General features: G+C 36.6%; 1 protein-coding gene across 1 annotated transcript; it reads right to left on the bottom strand.

Moving 5' to 3' along the window:
* Nucleotides 1–6,081: 6,081 nt before the first annotated feature.
* LOC132974531 (corticotropin-releasing factor-binding protein-like) lies at nucleotides 6,082–18,200 on the bottom strand. The gene is made up of 7 exons (XM_061038636.1): nucleotides 18,059–18,200; nucleotides 17,839–17,926; nucleotides 16,731–16,888; nucleotides 15,159–15,369; nucleotides 13,570–13,724; nucleotides 8,619–8,739; nucleotides 6,082–6,659 (listed from the first exon to the last, which is right to left on the bottom strand). Exons 1-7 carry the CDS (start codon nucleotides 18,137–18,139, stop codon nucleotides 6,505–6,507), a joined length of 969 nt encoding a protein of 322 aa, XP_060894619.1. The 5' UTR covers nucleotides 18,140–18,200; the 3' UTR covers nucleotides 6,082–6,504.
* Nucleotides 18,201–21,969: the final 3,769 nt, after the last annotated feature.

Below are 21,969 nucleotides of genomic sequence, written 5' to 3' on the forward strand. Positions count from 1 at the left end.
GTGAGCAGCTTGTCTCAATGACAGAGTATAAAAGTAATTTCCCCTTGTGGAATTAACAATCAAAAAATAGCCAATTCAGTTTAAACTACCTTATGCTTCTAGTCTACATTGTAAAAAAAAAAGATACAGTGGTGACTTCTAGAGTGGTTAGTTTGATAATCTTATGAGACATGTTGCGCTGTTGAAGTTTAGGGTCCTTTGTGTGGGTTCAAATGATTATTACTTGTAAGCAGTTCCATCAAAAACGACATTTTACCTCTAAACTTCTCAAAAAGTGTCATTCACAAAAGATAAGTTTAAGGTCAAATCATACACTATACAGTACCATATTTTTTTTAATGATTTGTTTGTTAGTTGACTTTCTTGAGAAGAAGACTTCGATATCTCTCCCCCCTCCTATTATCAACACATAACACAGAACTGTTTAGAAAGAAAATCAAACAATACTGCATCCACTTCAAACACCAAAGGAAGCGTATACCCAGAGTCAGACCTGACCTCTAACTGCGCGGCTAGTCCCCTATCTTCCTCAGACAGAGCTGTTGCTATCAGGCCATGGCACAGTGCCAGGCTTAATAAGATGAAGCTATATTGGAAACAATGTCAGGACCTTATCCAGAAAGCTCCTGTGAGGAACTTTCTGGATGTGTCGGTTTTCAGAGACCCTGCGGACAAAGTGGAACATTTGCTGTCCTTGCTGATCTTGTCCTGTACATGTCTAGGTAGTGTTTCTGATGAAACATCTCATGCTTCTTTGTTTTTAATTTCTAAATTTCAACTCACAATATTTATTTGGTGTGGAAAAAAGGCTGTTTCAGCAGTGTGCTGTTAATCACCTCATCTGAAACCTACCTTACAGCATGAGTGACAGGCAAATAAAATAACTATAAAGAAATAATCAGTCTTTGTCTGGGTGGTCTTGTTTGTGTTTGTAAGTATTATTTTCAGTCTGATTCATAAAAAGATGAAACTGCTCACGGGAGATTGAAGTGCCAAAAAACCTTCACAGTGACTCCCAGCAAAGACTATAGCCAATATAACTACTGGAAATAAACTCAAATTATAAAATACCACTCGGAATAAGTTAAGAAATTCAAAAAGGATGGGAGGACTCTTCAGCAGCTGGTGGTTTACCTGCCACCTACACAAGGCCGTTAATCCAGGGGTAATAGGCCAAGCTCATTACAGACACCAGACAGGCCAAACAGTAGTGACTGCTTAATTCTGTAGCATATACAGTTTCATCTTATTTTACATGCTTAGCGAAGAGGAAGTACATGCTTAGTAGGGATTATACTTATAAATTAAGGCATCCTGCCATGAAAAATAAGCACTGTAATTATTTAAGTGAATGGCTCTTCTAAATTCTGCTGCACTGAGAGTGAGTTCTGAGTTGATCTGGTTTTTCTTTTCTGGCAGCAGATTAATGACGTAAATCTATTAATGCTATTAGGAATCTACAGTGGAGAGCTCAGAAACTATGTGTGTATATAAAGAATTCATGCTGCAATTATAAGTCTGAATGAGGCTGTGATTTATTTAATAGGTTGACAAATTAGATGTTCTGAGCAGTGAAAATAAAGAGCAGGCTCATATTTCATGAAAACCTGATTCTGAAAACCTGATGGAATTTTGAGAATAATTTACATGTTGCACCCTTAAGCCTTTAACTTTAAGTATTTCATCTACTAAATATTCAAATTTTTACATAATAAATACATTTCTTTTTTAAAAATGATGACACGGTCAAGACTTTTTCTCATATTTCACACATATAGTTCAACAAGCATGACAGTAAGAAGTCCTTCTCTTTCTGAAAGAAAATTAAATTAAACTCAATTAAACCTACAAACAAAGCACAACTTAATTCACGTGAAAAACTCAGGTTCGAGTAATTCATGTAAAAAATGTTTTTTTTTCAAGAAACTTTGTTTTTTGCTTGAAGGAAGCTACCATGCATCATGTAGTGTGTAACTATATAAAGCAGACAGTAGAGGGCAGTGTTGGAAAAATCTAATTAGGATATTTGGAAGAGATTGTTTGTGTGGAAAATATTAAACCTGTTTCCAACTAAGTCCAGAATGATGTGTTTATGTGTGTATTGATTCTTATATTTATTAAGCTAATATAATTTTGTTTTGCAGGCCAAAGATATGAATGAGAACAATATCACTTTAAATCATTGTTATTTTTACCAGTGTGGCACATATAATGTCAAATTTGTTTAATAATACTAAAGTGCACAGCAGGTCAAACTAGTGATTTCTCTCCATCACTTAAAAATATTTCTCATACATTTTCAATTTAATTACCAAAGTAAATCAAGATGTGACACCTTGCTAATCTTGGATTGTGCATTTTGACAAATTGCTCTGCATATTTTAATTAAGAATTTTTATTTTTAATCAATCATGGTTGTAATTTTTCAACTTAGCTACATTGTGAATTCATTTCATCTCCCTGATTTTAAAGGCAGAATACACGTGTGCTGCAAACATTACAACACTGCTTACAATAAAACGTATCAAAGATTCTCAAGAGGAACACTTGGCTGTATAAGTTATTAAATTAAATCCAAGCCCCACACCCAGCAAGTTATCAGCCCTGACCTCTATTCAAATAGCTTTGTTACAAAGTGTCTGCATGTAAATAAGCTAATGTTGCTTTGCTCAGTTACTCTTGAGGTAATGTGGTCTGGGAAATAAAAAATAAAAACAAATCATCAGAGGTTTAACCATCATGCAACATCTGTGGCTGTGTGTAAAAACTGTCATCACCACAGTCATCAGCACTCAATGAAGTCTTTCTCTGGTTAACATTGTTATAACATGTGAATAACAAAAACTAAACGTGTATTTGTTAAATTATAACTAATCACAAATATACAGAAAAAATATATATATTATGTGCCTCAAACCACCTGTAGTTAATGGTTACTGTAAAATGAATTTAATGGCCTGAGAAGAACTTTGTATCTGCCTGTAGTTCAGTATGTAGAGTATGTAGCATCATACCATGCAACTTTTATTTTACATCAATTTGAGAATCTTACAAAACACGATCACTCTAAAAACATATTCCTGCATGCAGGAAATAAAAGGCTGTTTTCTGTGTGTCACTTGAATGCAAAAAAGGGAATATATCTTTTTTTTTCTGTGTAAATGCTTTAAGTTCTCTAATTACTCCACAGTTCATCACAACCTTATATTTAAATAATGTAGAGTACAGTACATCACATAAGCAAAGTGTGCACAGTGTAATTGGTTGTGATGTATTTGCTCTGGGGTCAGTTGCAGATGTTAACTTGTGAAGTAGATTGATTTGAAAGAGGGTTACGTAACATAGATAACAGCAGAGCCGAGTTCACATACAAACTGGAAGCTTTATGTTGAGCAATGGATGTATGTGTTCAAACATCAGTGCATGCTTCTGAGTGCTGGTTGCTCAAACTTTCAACTTGAGCCAAGCTGTAAGGTAAAAGCCAGATGCCTGATTGTTCTGGCTGCTCTTACATTTTCAACAATGACATGATGTTATCTTTGCGTTGCTGAATAACACCACAAAGATAATTGCAATAGCATGATGCTGTATATCACTACAAGAAGTGATAGGGTAACTTCTTTCTGCCAACATTACATCAATGGGTGAATTACTGCTGAGTCTTCTTTCAAAGAAATTCAAAAGACTCGTTCAATTACTAAAAAGTCGAAACATCTCTACACTGAACCGAGGTTAACTAAAGCTATACCCGTAACTTCATACAAGTAGAGCATGGTGTTATGTATGTCACTTTAATACTGCCACAGTTAAACTTAAAGCTATGATTTTAAATGTCCAAAAACAAAGCAGAAAAACATTGATTGAGAACAACTGATTGGGAAGGGAAAGAAAAAGGAGGAGGAAGAATGACACTCATTCTTAGCTCTGTGCTGTGCTCTCTGGCCAGTCCACTGAGGAAAATATCTTAAATAAACATAATTTCCTCTCTGTGATACTTCAATCACTTTAATTCAAAGAGATGTCTCCACATTTAAGGGTCACATCGCAGCCACGGGGACTTGTGACTCCTTCGACCCGACAAGTGACAAGATCATTTCCAGTCCATCATCACTGGCCACTATAAATACATTAGAGAGTGGTGAAGACTGCTATACCCACTTTTACAAACAATCATACTATCATTTTTGATTGCATCTAAAGTGCATTTCATCCACTAATGAAGACTGAAAATTGCAACACGTCGAGAAAAAAAAAGACATCCGCTGGTTAATTGAATCATCACGGTTGAGCAGGTTTGAGATTAATTCCACGTAAGGAGAAGATCAAAAGCGAGCCGGTTAGAGGGATGTCGAAGGGGATAAGAGCACTGAGGCTTGTGGGATAATCCCATTAAAAAGCTGCACATTTATTCACACGGAGGATCCACAAATGTACAGTACATAGAGGATTAGAGCTAAACAGTTAGAGAAGGAGAGGGGTCACAATCAAACCCGTTTTAGAACATTGTGCTGTGTTTTTTTTTTTCCTGTGCTCTCTAATTTCTATTTGGAGCAATGATCAGCCTCTATAAAAGCTGTTTCAGAGTTTGTCTCTGGAACTGATTGGTTTAAAAATGCATGAGTCATTGCTTCATACTGATTGCCAAGGATATATTTAAATACACTGGATTAAACATAGACATTTACAATATACTTGTTCAAACATCTATGAACACAGGTTTGTCAATGATGTAAGAGAATCATTTTTTTCTAAAATAATACTTTTTTGTTCTGTCCTGTGGTTTAAGGGATATTAGTATGTGCGTTAGTATTTGTGTAAACCCTGTGGAAGCAACACTCTCCAGTATCTGCTACAGAAACCAACTCAGCCTCAGTTATCTAAAACGACTTGATAGTATTTTATAATGCAGGGCAACAGAAGTCTGTTATTTGGAAAACACTGAAAGTCTACAGTTAGCAGCTCTGTGAGGCTGTTCCTGTACAAAGTAGTGCTTTGAGCTCTGTGTTAACCATGGTCCTTCAACTGGAACGTGCTGATGTTAAGCTGATGGTATTTCCCCCCCAAAATTCTGTTTCCAAGTTACCAGCACTAAACACAACATTTTTTCATTTGTTTAGTCATGAATCACAGTGTGTCACTGATATAAATGTGGACCTAATGATATAGTTTAAAGAAAAAAATAACAAATCATAAAATTATTGATAATTCATTGAACAACCCTACCAAGATTTCCCATGTTAGCCCAATGTTAGCATTGCTAATTGGCACAAAAAAAGTAGAGTAGAGCCTGATGACAATGTCATTTCAGGCATAATATATAAAATGATTTACGTTACAGAAAATAACTTGGACCCGAAAAAAAACAAAGGAATCACCAAAGTTATAGCAATTCAAGTACAAAGAGATATTTCGGTAACACTTTAAATTAAAGTCATAATATTCACCTTTCCTATAGTTGCTTATTAGCATACTAATTATTAGCATACAGGCTAATAATATTAGTCATCATAATAACTAATAAGCAGCCTGTATGCTACTAATAAATATGCTAATAAGCAACTAGTTAATATTGGGACAGATATTTCTTTAAAAAATCATAAATCAAACTTCATGGTAGCACTAGTTGAAAAGTCAAGGGATCAGTGGTTCCATTTGGCTTCATTTCTTAAAACCATGACTTACAATTAACTATCCAATAGCTGCAGAGTTTTTTCACTCTGGACCAAAATATGTCAATTTTAATCTCCTGAATATTAATATCTCTACTCCTTCTTCCGCTGCATTGATTACAGCCAACAGTTGATGCTAAAGGCAATGTATCTGTTTGGCAATGAAACATGGTTTTGCCAAAAATGTAATCTTCTGCCTGTTAGATGAGCATTTAAGACCCAGCACCGCACAAGGACGACATGTACTGTATGTAGCGCTGGGCTAGTCTGAGGAACACGGCCACTTATCCTAATCTGTTCTTAAACAGGACAAATAAATGAACCTGGTTGAAACATACAAGAAAAACAAAAACAAAGACAACATAATGAAATGCTAAAAGATTCATTAAAACAGAGTGACTCAGGCAGCACATTAAAAAAGGTGCTTTATCATGCAATTCATATTTATTTTTAAACTGTCAGGGCATAAACACAAGTAATAGCAGATGCGTAAAACCTCTTGATATAAACCACGATCAGTAGACAGAGGGTTTAAAGTTAATGCTCCTGCCAAGAAAAAATAGTGTATCACAGATTTTCTTGACAAACGTCTAAAAAAGAAAACAGTTAAATCCATCCTCATCAATATATTTGAGATGAGCTTAAAAAGGTCCTCACATAAATACGCTCCGATCAAAGTTAAAATAACAAGAACGCTAAATAAAACATTTGGCAAAAACAATACAAAATATTTAACAAAGGTGGTTGTCAAACTGGTGTATTTACAGCAAGATGGATGTTGTGTGATTGTGTAGTTTGCTTGGTAACAGGTGTGGTTTTGTACATGAGTGTGATTTCATTCCACAGTGCAGAAGTTATTCAGACTGTTGTCGGGGGTCTTGGGAAGCTCGTGTTGTTCCAGTAGTCGGTACTGGAAGGAGACATGGTTGATGTAGTTCCCACTGGACACCAGCCTCACCACCGAGTTGTCACAACCAATCTTCATCTGAGCTGGAGGGCCAAAGAGAGAAAAAATAACAGATGCTGTAAACTGGAGCACATAAAGAACATTATTGTTCTGTAGCCAGCTTCTATTCATCCTGATATAAACTTCTGCATTGTATCCACACTGATCATATGCCATAGCTTACACAAGCAGCCTTAATACGATATGTCTTTGTTCTGGGTGTGTTTTCTATTAAAACGATTCCCCCAGATTGTGTCAAGCAAATAATAAACTGTAGGCATTGTTGCCAGTACATTTATACTATGCACTGTTGGTCTTTGTGTCTCTTATCTCACTCACGTCAGCAAACCAAATTGCCCCTCAGAGACAATAAAGATTTTCCAACCCAATCCAATCCAATAGTTAAAGTGTAATGAAGCATAGAAACGATATAATAGCATTTTCCAATTCAAAATGCAGGGGAACCCAATTATATGTTAAAGAAAGATCCTTGCTGATACACTTTATTCTGATTATTCACAACATTTTGCATAATATTTGAATTTGTTTTTTTGGAACTCAGGTTGTGAAATTAAAATGTTCATCTTTAAGTACCACTATGTGTGGAGTGGTTTAACTCAGTAGGTATAGTGGGCGCTGTGTGACTGTAAGTCACTATAACATACAGTATATAGCAATATGTTAAATGTGTTTTGATGGACTCATCTGCAGTAGCCTGGCAATGCAGGACCAATTAACAAACACAAACTAGTCTTGAAACTCTCTTTTTTTTGTATTTAAGGATTCTTTTAATCGATGACTGCTCACCAAACCGTCCTTGGACACAACCAATCAGAGCAAGGAAATGTTGGATTTAGGGGTATGCTGCTGAGCTTAATAGTTAGTTCCTACTGTACATCCAATTGATATGGCTTCAATAACAATATAATACATGGACTTTTAACATGAAATGATTAAGAAGCCAACATTTCGATTCAGAACTTTCCACATCTATGGCATCCATCCTGCTTTTTCACTGAGATTGCCCCGTGGGCGCTTCAGTTATCGTATTATTATTTTATTATTAAATTATTAAATTATTATTATTCCCTTGGTAATCTGTCTGTACACGGGGACCAGAAGCATCTGCAGGAGAAAAGAAAACCTTTCTGAATCTTTTTGGATCCCAAGCTACATCTGTATTTCTATAACTGAAAGCATATTCTGAACTTCCCTCACCATGGGATGAGAGGCCTGCTGCTGTAACGCTATGACAAACAATGTTTTGATAATAATACGCAGTGGGAGTTTAGCTTCGATGTTTATGTCAACACATTGTGAAATGTGTCAAACTGTGTCAGAATAGTTTTCAGTAAAGCAGAGGGAGAGTGAAATGTGGTCACTCAAGGCATAGAGTAGCAAATTACAGTGGGTTTAGGAAAAAGCAGCGTGAAGCACAACAAGATCACTCCACCTCACCTGAATACAGTTCATCATGTTCACATCATTAACCTTACAGGTAACAACTGTTGGTTATAACAATAAGGGACAGATGCCCTCAAAAAACACATTTAAAAATACCCCATAAATGCAATGTACAAACATGCACAAATACATAAAAATGTATGTGTTGCTTGGCTAAAGAATCTTTTTTTCCAAGTTGTGAAACTAGTTGGGTTGATAAATTAAACAAAACAAATCAAGTTGTTGTTCATTACTTTTTTCTAATATATGTCACTTTTAGAACAGTAAAAAAACTAAATCACACTCAAGGTTGTTCTGTTATACTACATATAAGTATGACTTTGTTTGTCATCAGCACAACTCAACACAAATGTGCTTATATATCAAACAGCAACAGCACCCAACTTCCTCCTGTTTGATATCACTTAGTTAAGCTACATAGTCAAGTACAGTTTAGGTATTGTTTAGGACAATATGTCAGATTTCCATTTCACTCTTCTGCTTGCAGTTACAGTAACATTAGTAACTGAAGGTAAACGGAAGGAGGGTCTGAGACTCACCGAGCCCGTTGAGAGAGAAACAGAGATCAGCTACAGGGAACATCTTTGAGGTGTCCACCCCGTTCCCCCCCAGCAGCTCCACATAGTCTCCTGAACCTGAACAGCCCGTCCACACCTGCCTCTGCATAACATAAAACAACAAAAATATTCTGACGTCAGACGCAGTTAAAGTAAGAAAACACAATCTTGCAACACATCGGCTATCGTCTAACAAGAACACATCAAAATAGCCTCTGGTGGCAATGGCCAGGACAGAGCAATGAGTCCACACTTTTTTTGCAAGCTAACTCCTGCACATCATCTTACTTGCAATAAGTTAAAAAAATGTTTTCAAGTTTGACATTGTGAAGGAGTTTACATGGAATTTTCTTTAAATAATTTAAATTGTGACGGTTGACTTACATCTTTTTAGTTCTCAAAGAACAAAGCTAATGAAACTGATATGTTGCCATTCTCTTGTGTTACTTAAAAGCAGATTTGATCAGTGGAGATAGAAACTGGAAATAAATGTCAATTAAACTTCAAAAAAGTCTGGACACACATCTGCTATGGAGGAATATGTTGATGAGCTGGTTCCTGTTTGCCTGTGCATGTAAAAATAAATACATCCTCATCATAAATTCTCCTTTTCACACTGATGAATAAATCAGGAACAACAAAGAAAATAGTCATATAGTAATCAAAGAACCTGCCTTTACCCAATGATTCATTCATATGGGATATTTAAGTTGACTTTCTCGTAACATCAATATCTGCTTAATAGTCCACCATTTAGTAATTCAGGTAATTACCAATTACAATAGAAAGAGTTCAATGTACCTATTCCAAAGTCTTTCATCTCATATTCTTTTATTTTATTTTACTAACCACTGCGTCACCAGCGCTCCTTCATCTCATATTCTGTTGTGAGAAACTCTATACACTGTTTGGGCTAAAGGGTCACTCAACATTAAATTCTCTGTCAATTTCTGTCTTCTGTCTTCTCTTTCATCACATCCTCTTTATATAAAATGAGAGTATAAGCAGCTGAATAGGTGCATAAAACGCGACTTTGGAAGATGTTCAAGTTTCCTCAGCATAAAGTATTAAAGTCAGGTTGTTATATTTGGCCCAGTTTGTACAGTTTGACTTAATGTTGGTGCCTGGCAGCCAGTGTCAGAGCAGCTGCCAACATCTTCAAAAGTCATTGTGTATTGTTCTGTCTTTTATCGACATGACTCCGTTTCTGCTTTTTCTCTTACTAACAGGGTATTGGATTTCATGGGATGTTTCACATTTAAAGGTTATAACAGGCTCAGAACTGTTTAGGGTATTTTGATAACACTTTGTACTGGAAGTTTTTTTCATTATTCTGTTAGCCTTTAAATCTGTTTTATTAAAGTCACGTGTTGCAGCTGTGCAAAAACAATATATCAGGTTTAAAATGTTCTCTGGCACAAGTTAAACCTTTAACTATTACATTGTTACTGCTGATTGTAGCAGGAAGTGCTGTTTTATTACAACTCATCAAGACTGTGATCAGTTGCTTCTTGTTGCTTTGTATAAGTTGACCACATGAGAATGTGTCTGGACTGAATCCTTTCCTAAACGCCACATACATATCTTATGGCCATTTTAGCACAGCACTGCTATGACATATCATCAACTTTAAAGGTCACATATTATGCAAAATATACTTCAGCATGTTTTTCTAAAACAAATATGTGTCCTGTCTACAACCCCCCTATAGTGGCTTATGGGGTTTGTCTTTTGCCTGCTCCACTTTTCAGAAAATGTGTCCTCAAACAGGCCGTTTGGAGATTTTCCCTTTGTGACATCACAAAGGACAGTAACCCCCTCCCCCGGGAGGATGACACTCCCACAGCTAGGTGTTTGTTCTGCCCACTGAGTCTGCCTTCTCACTCTAAACGATTGGGCATTGTGTGAGAAAGTCCGAGCCATACAAGCCCTTCCAGAGAGGGGCGTGGTCAAACACAGCTCATTTACATTTAAAGCTACAGGCACAGAAAACAGCCTGTTTTAAGCAGGGCTGAAACAGAGGGGTTTATAGGGATGATAAAATACAGGATCAGAGTGGATGTTTTTGGCAAGCAACTTCACAGACATGTTTTGGAGAACTCTGAGACTTATTCAAACTTGTTTAAAAGGAGGAAAATATGTGACCTTTAAACTTTTCACTTGTTAGCAATTGAGTCTTGTTTTAACAACCAGAATGAAAAAGTGAGGTGTATGTTTAAGTTTTGGGTCCTACATCTAAAAGTTTAGAAGAAAGCTGCAAAGAGAAGAGAATAGCAGCTAGGAGATAATTCTCTAAAGGTTCATCACTAATGTTTGGTTAAAATCAAAGGTTAAATAGGCCTAGTAGTTTAAAAACATATGGAAATTTTTTTTATTTTATGTAATAGACTTCCAGTGAGCCAGATATGTGGCACACTGATTGTTTTTAATAAGGCAGACGTTGCCAGTGGTGTGTGTGTGTGTGTGTGTGTGTGTGTGTGTGTGTGTGTGTGTGTGTGTGTGTGTGTGTGTGTGTTTGAGATAGAGCAGGAGTAAGAGTGGAGAAACTTCAACACGTTAATTTTCAGCGTACAGGAGACTGCAGAGACGACATTGGTCAGATAAATTCTTTGTTCTGTTTAGCTTGTTGAATTACATGCATTACTATCTCCCTGTTCATTTAATTATTTAATACATCGAGCTGTGTGCAGTCTTGATTGTTTATGTAAGCTTTGATTGACAGCAAAGCGTGCTACGTGGTTGATTAAATCTGTGTGAGGAAACATAATGGTTTAAGTTAGCTCTTAGAGGCTTTTAGTAAGATGTTAAATACTTTAAAATGTATGTATTTTGCTGCTTGATTCTGAGTTTTTTATTTATTAAAATGGCTCGAGGGTTAAATATTGTTTATGAGTGGTAATATGGTGATTCATTTCAGATATGCTTTTAATTTATTATATTACCTATTTAACTATTAAAATTAGCGTCCATCAGAAAATTATTTATATTTGCATAATTCATGTAATTGTAATTTAGTTTAATTTAAATAACTATAATACATTTCTGATTTAGAATAGTAATGTTGAAATAAATAAAATTCAATTAGAAGTATCTGATATAGTTCAAATTGAACACATGTAACTTTAGTTCATTTAAACTGTGCATTTTCTGCAATTCAGTTTTATTTATTTGTGGTTATACTGTAATTATAACTGACTCTTTATTTGTTGTCATTTATTCTTGAAGTGCAGTGCACACATAATGAAGATATTTCAGAGATATTTATGGTCTTGGTCTTGTCTCAGTATCTCCCTGCCCTGGTCTCAGTCTTGTCTCGGTCTCTGGCCACTCTGGTCCCGGGTATGTCTTGGTCTCGGTTAGTGTGGTCTTGACTACAACACTATGAGAAACTGCCCACACAGGTGTTTTCACTTTGCCTAATGAGATAATTTCCTGGAAGTCTATCTAGGCTGTGCTGCACCTGTCAGAGTAAAACAGCAGTGTGGGTCTGCAAGCTGTTTGCCTAACAGAATATTGACTTTGGACAGCTCTTCATAACCCTGAATTATTTCCATGACAATATTTTCAGGAATGCACTGCCAGTCTTAACTTTTCTAGAATATCAAAGCAATGGAAAAATATATCAAGGCAAATGAAATTCATTGAGTTTCTTGCCAAGAGTAAGATCCTAATAGTGATACAACTCACATGTTCAAACTGTGAATTTAAATATTTATCTGAAACAGAAAGCCTTTCAACACAGCGACAGGAAACTGAAACAAACATCTAGCCTAGCTCTGTCCAAAAGTGCAAATGGATATTTCTGACTTTTATTTGACCCGATCTTTCCTCGTTGTATTCTCTCTCTTAACCTGGTTGTAAAGAGGTCTACATTGTCAATATATTTCTCTGTAGCTGCATGCCAAGTGTACTGTCTTTATGCAAATCTTCAATAATACGTCAACCTCAATTCCCTCTTATTGAACAAGAAAGGTTACTAAAGATTTGCATATGTTTAAAAGTGCTGGGAGGAGGATTCAGTTACACTGGGACACAGCTAGGTTAACTGTTAACTGTTGAAAAGCTGAATCATTATATTTTATGGACATACATGGAAGGCACATGGGTCTGTAAGACTTGCCAATGAGAGAATAATCATATTTCAAAAAATATGTCAAAACCCTAGTCTTTGAGTTTTCATGGAAGTATTAAAGATTGTGAATTGAACACAGTTTTGTAGAATTTGTTTTCAATGTTGAAATAACTGTACAAATATTTCACCTCACACAAACTGATTTGTTTATAGATGTACTGTGTTTTTTGAAGTTATAAACCAAGAGTAAGGATTCGTGATAAACCTGTGATGATGCTCCCGATCATACAGGAACAACAACTCAATAATCAAGCTGTACTTGTTTCACATCAGTTGCTTTTTATTTGTCACATTTTTTGGAAGTATTTTTCATGTGTATAGTCAGTGGATGGACTTCCTATTTTTTAATCACACCAACTAGCCTCTGATTGGTTCCTTGTTTGTCTAACTGGGGGAAACAGCTGTAACAGAGCTCTGCAGCAGCCAAAGCAAATCTGCGATATTGGCAGTGTGTCAGAGGCCTGGACAGTTTCTCTACTGATTAGGGTTCATAAATGGAATTAGATTTCACTGATCTTGATGTGGAACTGAATTTAAACAAGATTAAATCCAGATTTAATGTCAAAAAGCTTCATATAAATACTATATCTGCTACTTAGACAAGTGAGCTTATCGCCCTCTCCAATATAACGGCCTTAGTGTCAGAAATGTATTAGTACTATCATGTTCAAACAAGGGTCTCTTTAAAGTAGAATAATCCTGTCCCTCCACGCAAAACATTAGTTAATTTAAGGAGGACGTTAATGAAAGTGAGATTAGGGGTTGCTCTCACAGAGAATGGGGGGTGTTGATGTGTCTCACCTGTGGACTGAGCTCATTGCTTTTGGCCTGCCCCAGGCTCAGCTCCACCAGGCGGATCTCCACAGGATAGATGATGGAGAAGCTGCAGTTCCTGCGCTGGTGTGGCATCACCATGGTGAAGCTGCCCTCTGGATTCTGAGACATGATGTTACAGGCTACACACACACACACACACACACACACATACACACACACACACACACACACACACACACACACACACACACACACACAGGCAGAGGAGGAGAGGTTTCAAATTAACAGTTCCCCATCAGCAGAGAAACTCATTACTGACACCTCATGTCAGAAATTGGACATAATCAAGGCTGACTGCAGGGAGGGGACACAATTAAGGCAGAGCATGGAAATCCAATCCCAGCTCTGATGGCAGTGATAAGAAAATAATGAAATTTCAATTGATAACAGAACGGCAGACTAGACAGGCACCAACAGGAGTCGGAACACTTTAATCCTGCAGGCATGTTGTTCATTTAGAGACATGTTTTTGGAATAGGAGAGTGTCGATCAGAATCAGATCGGATCAGGTTGCTGAAGGGAGAGTACGTTTTATAAAGTGTTCTTTGTTTTGAAAGTGCAGGTTTCAAAGACTGGATTTATTACCTTAAAAATGCAGAATGTGTGTTTCCATTTTTCCAAGCAGAAGAGAATGAATAAAAATAAAAATCTGTTGATTTATGACTTTGAGAGTTGACAAATTTTTACGAGCACGGCCACGATTCATGTGCATGACTTTTTTATTTTTTGTATTTGTCTTTATGTTGTGTTTGCTTGTTGTTTGTTTGTCTTCCTTTGAAATGTATATAACGTTTTCAAATTTGTGGTGTTTGTTAAATACTGAAAAAAAACACAATAAAAAAAGCACAATCTTAAAGAAATTCAAATAAAACCTGTTTATATTTCTGATGTCCAAAAATGTCCAAGTCCTTGCCACTGCATTACAACTTAGTCCAAACAGACAGTCACAGAAAGAGTACTTCTGTATCTGTTAAATATATGTTTTTTTGGTAAAACATTGAAACTTTTTAAGGGCTGTGAGACGTTTATAGTCGCTTATTATATTATCTATCACAGCTTTGTATGTACAGAGATATGCTGTTTTTCATGCAGTTTTAATTTAAATGGCCAGCAGCTGCAGCCAACAGTCAATATTTGAATAAAACCTCACACATTAGCCTGAGATTTATGCCGTTTCCCTGCAGATAACTCCATTCAAACTACCTTTTTTTTTTGCCCTTTCTTTGTCTGTCTTTGTGTTCCAGCCACACTGTGGTTGTTATGTTGCTTGCCACAGTGTTAACAGCATGTTTGTCAAGCAGTTGGAAAACAGGTGCATCCCTCTCATTCAATATCAACCTGTCACTCTCAGCCCTGATTGATGCTCGACCAGGAGGAAAACACAAATACACGGGTCTCGCACTTTTAAAATACACAAATCGGATTAGATGAAAGGCCTTTGGTTTTCTTGTTTACATTTTCTTTAATTTGTGTGGATGTTTCTGTTCATTTTGCTTTCAGACTTCTTTTCGGTACTCAAGAAACACTCTGGACGTGAATGCAGCAGGACTCACGGAAAGGGTTGTGTAACTTTTTGACAGTGAGGGTGAAGCTGCTGTCAGGGTTGTGGAGGCGGAAGAAGACCATGGCAACATTCTGCGAGGAGCGGCTGCTGGCTCCTGCACCCGCGGACGAGCAGTAGTCTGTGTAACGCTGGTGCATAGGGAGTGGGTGGTCCTGCCTGCTGGGGAACTTCTCTCCTTTCAGAACCCAACCATCAAACATCTGGAAGACAAAGATTCATGAAAGCCATTTAAAAAAAAAAAAAAAAACCTAAAATATACAATATAAACAAAGTCAGAGTTTCTTTATGTTAATAAATCCTGATTTCACTCATAACAACATCATTCTCATATTTCTTGAGGGAATATTTAAGACATGGAGCATAAAAAGACAAAATTGACCCTTAAAGAGTATAAACACAATACTGACACATACTGATCCACAATACTCTTAAAAGTCATGATATAAACCTTCAGCCGAACTTAAGCTAAATAGCTAAATGATTTCTTACTATAACTTAAGGACACCTTATTGGTTTTATGGAGGGAAAAGGTTCAAATGTACCTTTAAAGATCCAAAGAAAACATGAAAACACATTAGCTCAAGAAGATATACCTTACTTTTATTTTCAGGTAAAAGCTCAGTGCCGTATTTGTTGTCACGTTTCTGTATTTACCTTTTAGCTAGGGAGGGGCTTAATATGGAAACTGATATGATGGACGTTTAAAGTAGCCAATAAGGCTGAATAACAGAACATTCCCACATTAAGCTCAAACACAGAAACAAAGCAGATCTGCTAGCCAGCTAATAAGTGTTGTGGGAGGGACTTGAAAACTAGAGAAAGCATTTAATTGGACACAATATTAGTGAATGCCCTGACTGCAGGATGAGTCATCAAGATTTTTTAATGTTTGTCAAACACTAAAATACCTTTAAGAATAAAAATGCTTTAAATGCTGCAAAGAGGTGTTATTAGAAACCCAAACATCTATTTGGATTGAGTGGGAACTTTAAGTGTCATTTCTAAGGCTTTTAGTTACAGCCCCATCTAATCTGCTGTGTTATGAATCACATTTGATTGGAAACATAATCCGACATGACTTTCTATAAATATTCTGTGAATCTTATTTACACAAATAGCATGTTTACAGACAAAGAAGAGTGCCGTTTGGTTTGTCGAGCATCTTTTAAAGAGACTTATCTGTGCAGTTTGCATACACTTCAATCGAGTCTCTAAACTTAGTTCATATTTCAAAGTACCTGTCCTTCTTTCTCTCTGCTATTCCTGTCACCACTTTGGCCCACATGGATCAAAATATCCATGTAACTGGCAGGCTTGGCTTCAGAACTAAAGCCTTCTCTTCCCACACTTGCTTTGGGTAATGTGACCAATGCAGAGAGGATCCAGTGTGGTGTTTGGCCCTTAAACGCTGCCTTCACCCTGTTTGGCATCGTTGAGGCCATGCAAGAAGATGAAATAGAATTCAGGGTTCAACTTCCTGTTTCCCACTAGCAGGGTGGGGGTGTGGGGGTTTGAGGAGAGTGGGTGCTGTTTTTTTTTTTTTTTGGTGGATAGAGCCAACCTTGATAAAGTCTCCGGCGCTGCAGTCGATGCTGACGTCAGAGAGCTCCAGGCTGATGACCTCACTGGGCTCGGCGATGATGAAAGTGGCACAGGCCAGCTCTGGTTTAGACGCCACGAAAGTGAACTGGCCGTCAGTGGCCAACATGTCCAAACATCCTAAAAAACAGCAGAAAGGTATTTACATGCCAATCTCAACGAGTAAATATAGTTTGTGCTGTCTGAAGGGTCAAAAAAGACCCACCAATATGTTTAACTAAAAAACAATAATTACCCCCTATTTGAAATGTAATGACATTTCCTAGAGTAACATTAACATATAAACAAAACCAATAATGTTTTTTTTTTTTTTTAAATGTCCAAGGAAAAATTGTTCACCACCAGGTTACAAAGAACGCCATAAGGTCATTTTTAACAGTCAAAAGGGTCGTGTACACACTACAACACACAAACCATTATTACAGTTGTGTTGTGATAAAAACAAGGGGATTTTACAGATTTAATGATTAAATGCAGTCTCTCTGCACTGTGAAGAGGGCGGATGTACACCAAGTTTTAATCTTAGACAAACATAGTCGAGGTTTAAATTGAACTGAATTGCTTTATTTTGTGGGATCAGAAACATTTCAGACCCCTGAAGGCCAGGGGAGTACACAATATGAACCTGACAGAGAAGTGAAGGACTACTCCAGGATTCAAAAGTATGAGGGTTATTAGATGTTTGGTCCAACACAAGGAAAGACTTTCAGTCTTCATAAGTCACAAATGTTGACAGATTTGAATTCCTCCTCAAGAAAACGTATTCATGTAAATCTATCTGAATTCATTTTTGACATTTATAACACTTTGCTGTGTACAATAAAATAACAACTATACTGATGTTCTGGTTACTACAGACATATTTTAGTCTATAGTAGACATACAAGATACTATTGTTTTATTGATTAATAGTGTTTTAAACGTGCTCTGTGCAGCTGCATTTTACACTTTACTGAATGTCAAAACTTCATCTGTAATCATGTAAAGTGTTCAATGTTAGTCAGCCAAGTCTGTAACAGTGTTATGCATAATCAGCTGTTGAATAAAGCCTTTGTTTAGCGAGCACTTACTGAGAGGTCTGCGGAAAATAAAGTCCTCTGATTCTCTCTTCTGGTCCAAAGAGAGCAGAGAAAATAATCCGTCTGAAGTCTCGATGTCCTGAATGAAAACATTGATGGGAGAAACGTGTCAAATATGAGCTTTCGGTTGAAACTTTAGAGATAAGACTTTCCCTGTGGTCCTAAAAGAGAGACGTTGAAGACATTATTTCTTAACGATTAAAAGTCTCACCTCGATATATCGGCTGAGTCCCGTCCGTGAAGAGAGGGAGAAGAGGAAGAGGAAGACGTGAGCGCGCAGGGACACCGACATGATGAAGAGCGTCTCTGGGTGTTTGCTGAAGGTGAGGAGAATAACTGCGCTGCCTCAGTGCTGCCAGCTTTTATAGCAGCACAGACACACAGGCACACAGGCCGGCCTACATCAGAGGGTCATGTGTGAGAACCTGCCATTCATGCCAGCATCTGGACACTTCTCTGGCTGTGCACAGACTACTTTCCACTGCGTATGAATTTGTTAGAATAAATCCGTATAAAAGTCATAATAAAAATCTAAAAAGCTGCATCAAAGTCTATCACAATGAAGTAGTACATGTTTAGATGAATACATTGTTCGTGGTTCCTTTATTATTGTGCTACTTTACCTAATACACCTGAGCTGACATGACACATAAAATAAAAGATTTAAACTAAATTCATGCATGAATGACACTCACCCCAAACCAAATGATGTTAGGTCACAGCCATATAATGTCACTCTTTATATAACGTGTCAGGTTAAACAGTTCACTTAAAAAAATAAACAAATTCAAAAATCTTGATTGAAGAAGTGTTGAAACATAATCATATTGTTCAGGCCTGTTCAGTCCTATTAAATCTAAAGTGTCTTTGAGAAAGGATGTAATGGCATCCATTCATAGTTTGGATAATTTGTCTTCCTTCCTTCGTCATTGTGATACAGATGTTTTTGTAAAGAACATGAAAAATATTCAACACACTGAGTTATATTTCTGAGATGGAATAGACAATGTATTTTCTCTATTTGGATTATGCACTTGGTTGTGTTTTTGGACAATTTTAGAGATAATAATACACAAAAGTTGACACTGATTAATCATGTTCTGCTTTTGTGATGGATAAGAAACGTATTGGAAAGAAGAACACACCCGCAAACATGGACCTGGACTGTGCATTGAGCTGGTTTCAGTTCCCAGCAGCAGGAGTTTGTGATGTAGACGCTGTATTTGTGAGTGGGAAGCCAGTAAAGGATCATTGTCGCCTATAGAGAAGCAGGCTTGTGACCAGAAGGTACTCGTCTATCATCTGTGGTGATGATCGTACACAAAGTGTCCAACCCTCATGGGCTTATAAGACACCAGAAATACAGTTGCAGTGGTTCAACAATTCATAACATTACATAGTTGCATGCTACTTTTTCACACGTTGGTCTTAATTAGTGATTTCTGTCTTTTCTCCCAGTAAAGTATTTATCTGTGATCTCAGATAAATTCTTAAACACAACTGAAGTTTTTTTTTTTATAATCATCCAACTAGAAAAAATCAACATTCATGGAAGACATTGTTCTAAAAAACGAGACAGTAAAACAGAAAATGAATCTCATTTTCAATTTAACCTTACTCACACAATAACAAAAGCTCTGTCCTCCTCTGGAGTGTCATTGAACCTGCCGGTCTCTAAAGGTTCCTGAACGTTACAAGAGGGACAGAGGGAACTTTGTCTTCTGCTTTAAGTAACGGAGAATAAGTTTGTAGTTTTGGTTCACACCACATATCAACAGACATTTTTTCTCTGTACATAAAATGTTTTTTTTACTCTCAACTTCCTGAATATCACAAATGAACCTACTTAGAAAAATAAACAAGATATTATTAAAATGAAATACAGATTTCAACTCAACTCTGTGGTCTTTGCCTCGGAGTAAATGCTGGTCAAGCCACCGTTCAATGCTCTTCACAGTTCTGTTTTCTGTTTTCTCTTTTCGTTGTAGACAGTGATACCGTGGAGAGGCTTCAGACTATCTGTCTCTACTGATTCACATGGAGTTACCTGCTGTACTTTACTCCGCCTTCTTTCTCCTCCTCTCTTACTTGACCTTGCTCTGAGGTCAATGACTTTTGGCTTCTTGCCTTCTACAAAGTTGTCATTCTACATGCTAATTATTTCTACGGCTCCAACAGGAGAAACATCAAGAGAAATCAGTTAGTTTAAAGAACCCTTTGCTTTTTCTTTGACATTAAAAAGATAAATTATGGAAATGTTTTTTGATCCGTCTTTGTAACAAATGATTGAAAGCTAATAGGCTATAGAAGCAGCAGATGCTAATCAACTTTTTTTTTTTACGACCAACCACATGCAACATTTATTTCTTTGTATTCAATATGGAAAAATACATTGTGCTTTCTGCAAGTTGTAAAAATACAAATTTTGTTAAAATCATGCACAAATAAATGATCACATAAACAAACTGGAATAGTTTTCCTTAAGTGATATATTTCTTTTACATTTGATGGAAGCAGAGTATTTCATTATTTGACAGGAGCATGTGTTAGGCAATACTTCACCAGTTGCATTCCTACTGTGTGATTTCCTGCCTTTCAGAAGAAGCAACCTATTAACCAAAATATGGACATGTACAGCTTTTACGAAAACCATTTTTAACAAAACAACGATGAACTACAAGGAGCCATATTGAGGAACAGAAAGAACAGGAAGGTTGCACAGTTCAAACACAGCAGTCAAAAGTTTGAAAGAGTTAAAGGTTAGTTTGTAGAGACAGACGCAAATTCATTTAGATAAGACTATTTGTGAGCCTGTGCTGTTGCTGTTAAAGGTCAAACTCAGACTAGCTGACATTAAGAGATGATAATCATCCTGTCAGTTTATATTCTAAAAATCTGCACTGCAATTATCTTCAACTAATAACTGACATTTTCTTCTTGCAGTGACGAAGGACAATGATGTCACACATGGACCTCCATAAAAAAAATAATCCATAAATTATAATGGATTTAACAACAACCTTTCAGCTAGTGTTCTCCCATGCTGCTGACCTATTCAAGGTGTGTTACGTTCATGAAACAGAAAGTATTCATTATTATAATCAGTTGTTGTATTAAGTCCTCTTGTTGTAAAGACGTCCCAGCACATTAGTGAGAGTCTGCCTGTGAGAGAGAGTTTGCTAATGTGAATGACAGCAGAGGAAAAGGAACATTTTAGTGAAATGCTACTGTGTGTGTGTGTGTGTGTGTGTGTGTGTGTGTGTGTGTGCGCGCTTGCCTCTCGGCGTTTTAACACAAACACAGCCATGTGTGTAATGTGGCGCTGTGATTCATAATGTAATGGTTTAAATCAAATGTATTAAATGAATCGATAGCTTTTAATGAACGAGTAGCCCATCAGTGTTGTTGTACTGCTCTAAGTGATGAGCAGATTAACTCACATTATGCTGGGCTATTCACACAGTCCGTCATCTCATCTAAAATTATCTAATCGTATCTAAACCGATACTACAGGCCCCCTAATCCTCCAGATCTTTCACTGAAAATCACTGAAGGAGTGAATCAACACCCTGCAGCAGCACAAATGAACTTTCTTTGCACTTTGGATTCAAGCGATGAATTTGCAGCCGAAATAAAATAAAGCATGCATACTGCCTATAGTCAACAGGACTACATAAAAAGTATTAGCTAATGTGCAACACAAACACTTATTACAATTTACCTTAACTTAACAGTGCATTATCCAAAACTCTGCAAAACTTCCACATGCATATCTGTCACTTCAAAGTTGTAAAATATTTCACTGCTGCTCTAAACCTTCTTTTTTTATACTTTTTATACTTTATCTGCATAGTTGTCACTTTTAATTTGTTTTAACTATTTATAGAACTGGTTATTCTTTTTCCTTCACTACACAGGAGACATGGCATACACATTGTCTTGTACCTTGGTGTAGTGATTATAAAGCTCATTCTGTTTCTAATTCATACATATTTAGGTCATCTGTTATATTTTTTCAGTGCACAAAAGTTTGTAAAGGTTCTTCTTCAATCATGACATTTTTCTTAATGAAATTCAGATATATTTGTAAAATCCTATTAATTATGAAAACTTCATTTCCAC

Source organism: Labrus mixtus, chromosome 5 (assembly GCF_963584025.1).
Source record: "Labrus mixtus chromosome 5, fLabMix1.1, whole genome shotgun sequence".
NCBI classification, from domain to species: Eukaryota; Metazoa; Chordata; class Actinopteri; order Labriformes; family Labridae; genus Labrus; species Labrus mixtus.

What these genes read in the sequence shown, in the direction of transcription:
- LOC132974531 (XM_061038636.1), bottom strand. Translation starts at nt 18,139, where the DNA reads ATGTCGGTGTCCCTGCGCGCTCACGTCTTCCTCTTCCTCTTCTCCCTC. An exon ending in GCGCCGGAGACTTTATCAAG is followed by an intron (nt 15,370 to 16,730) that starts GTTGGCTCTATC and finishes TTTGTCTTCCAG; the next exon opens with ATGTTTGATGGTTGGGTTCT. An exon ending in TTTCTCTCTCAACGGGCTCG is followed by an intron (nt 6,660 to 8,618) that starts GTGAGTCTCAGA and finishes TTGGCCCTCCAG; the next exon opens with CTCAGATGAAGATTGGTTGT.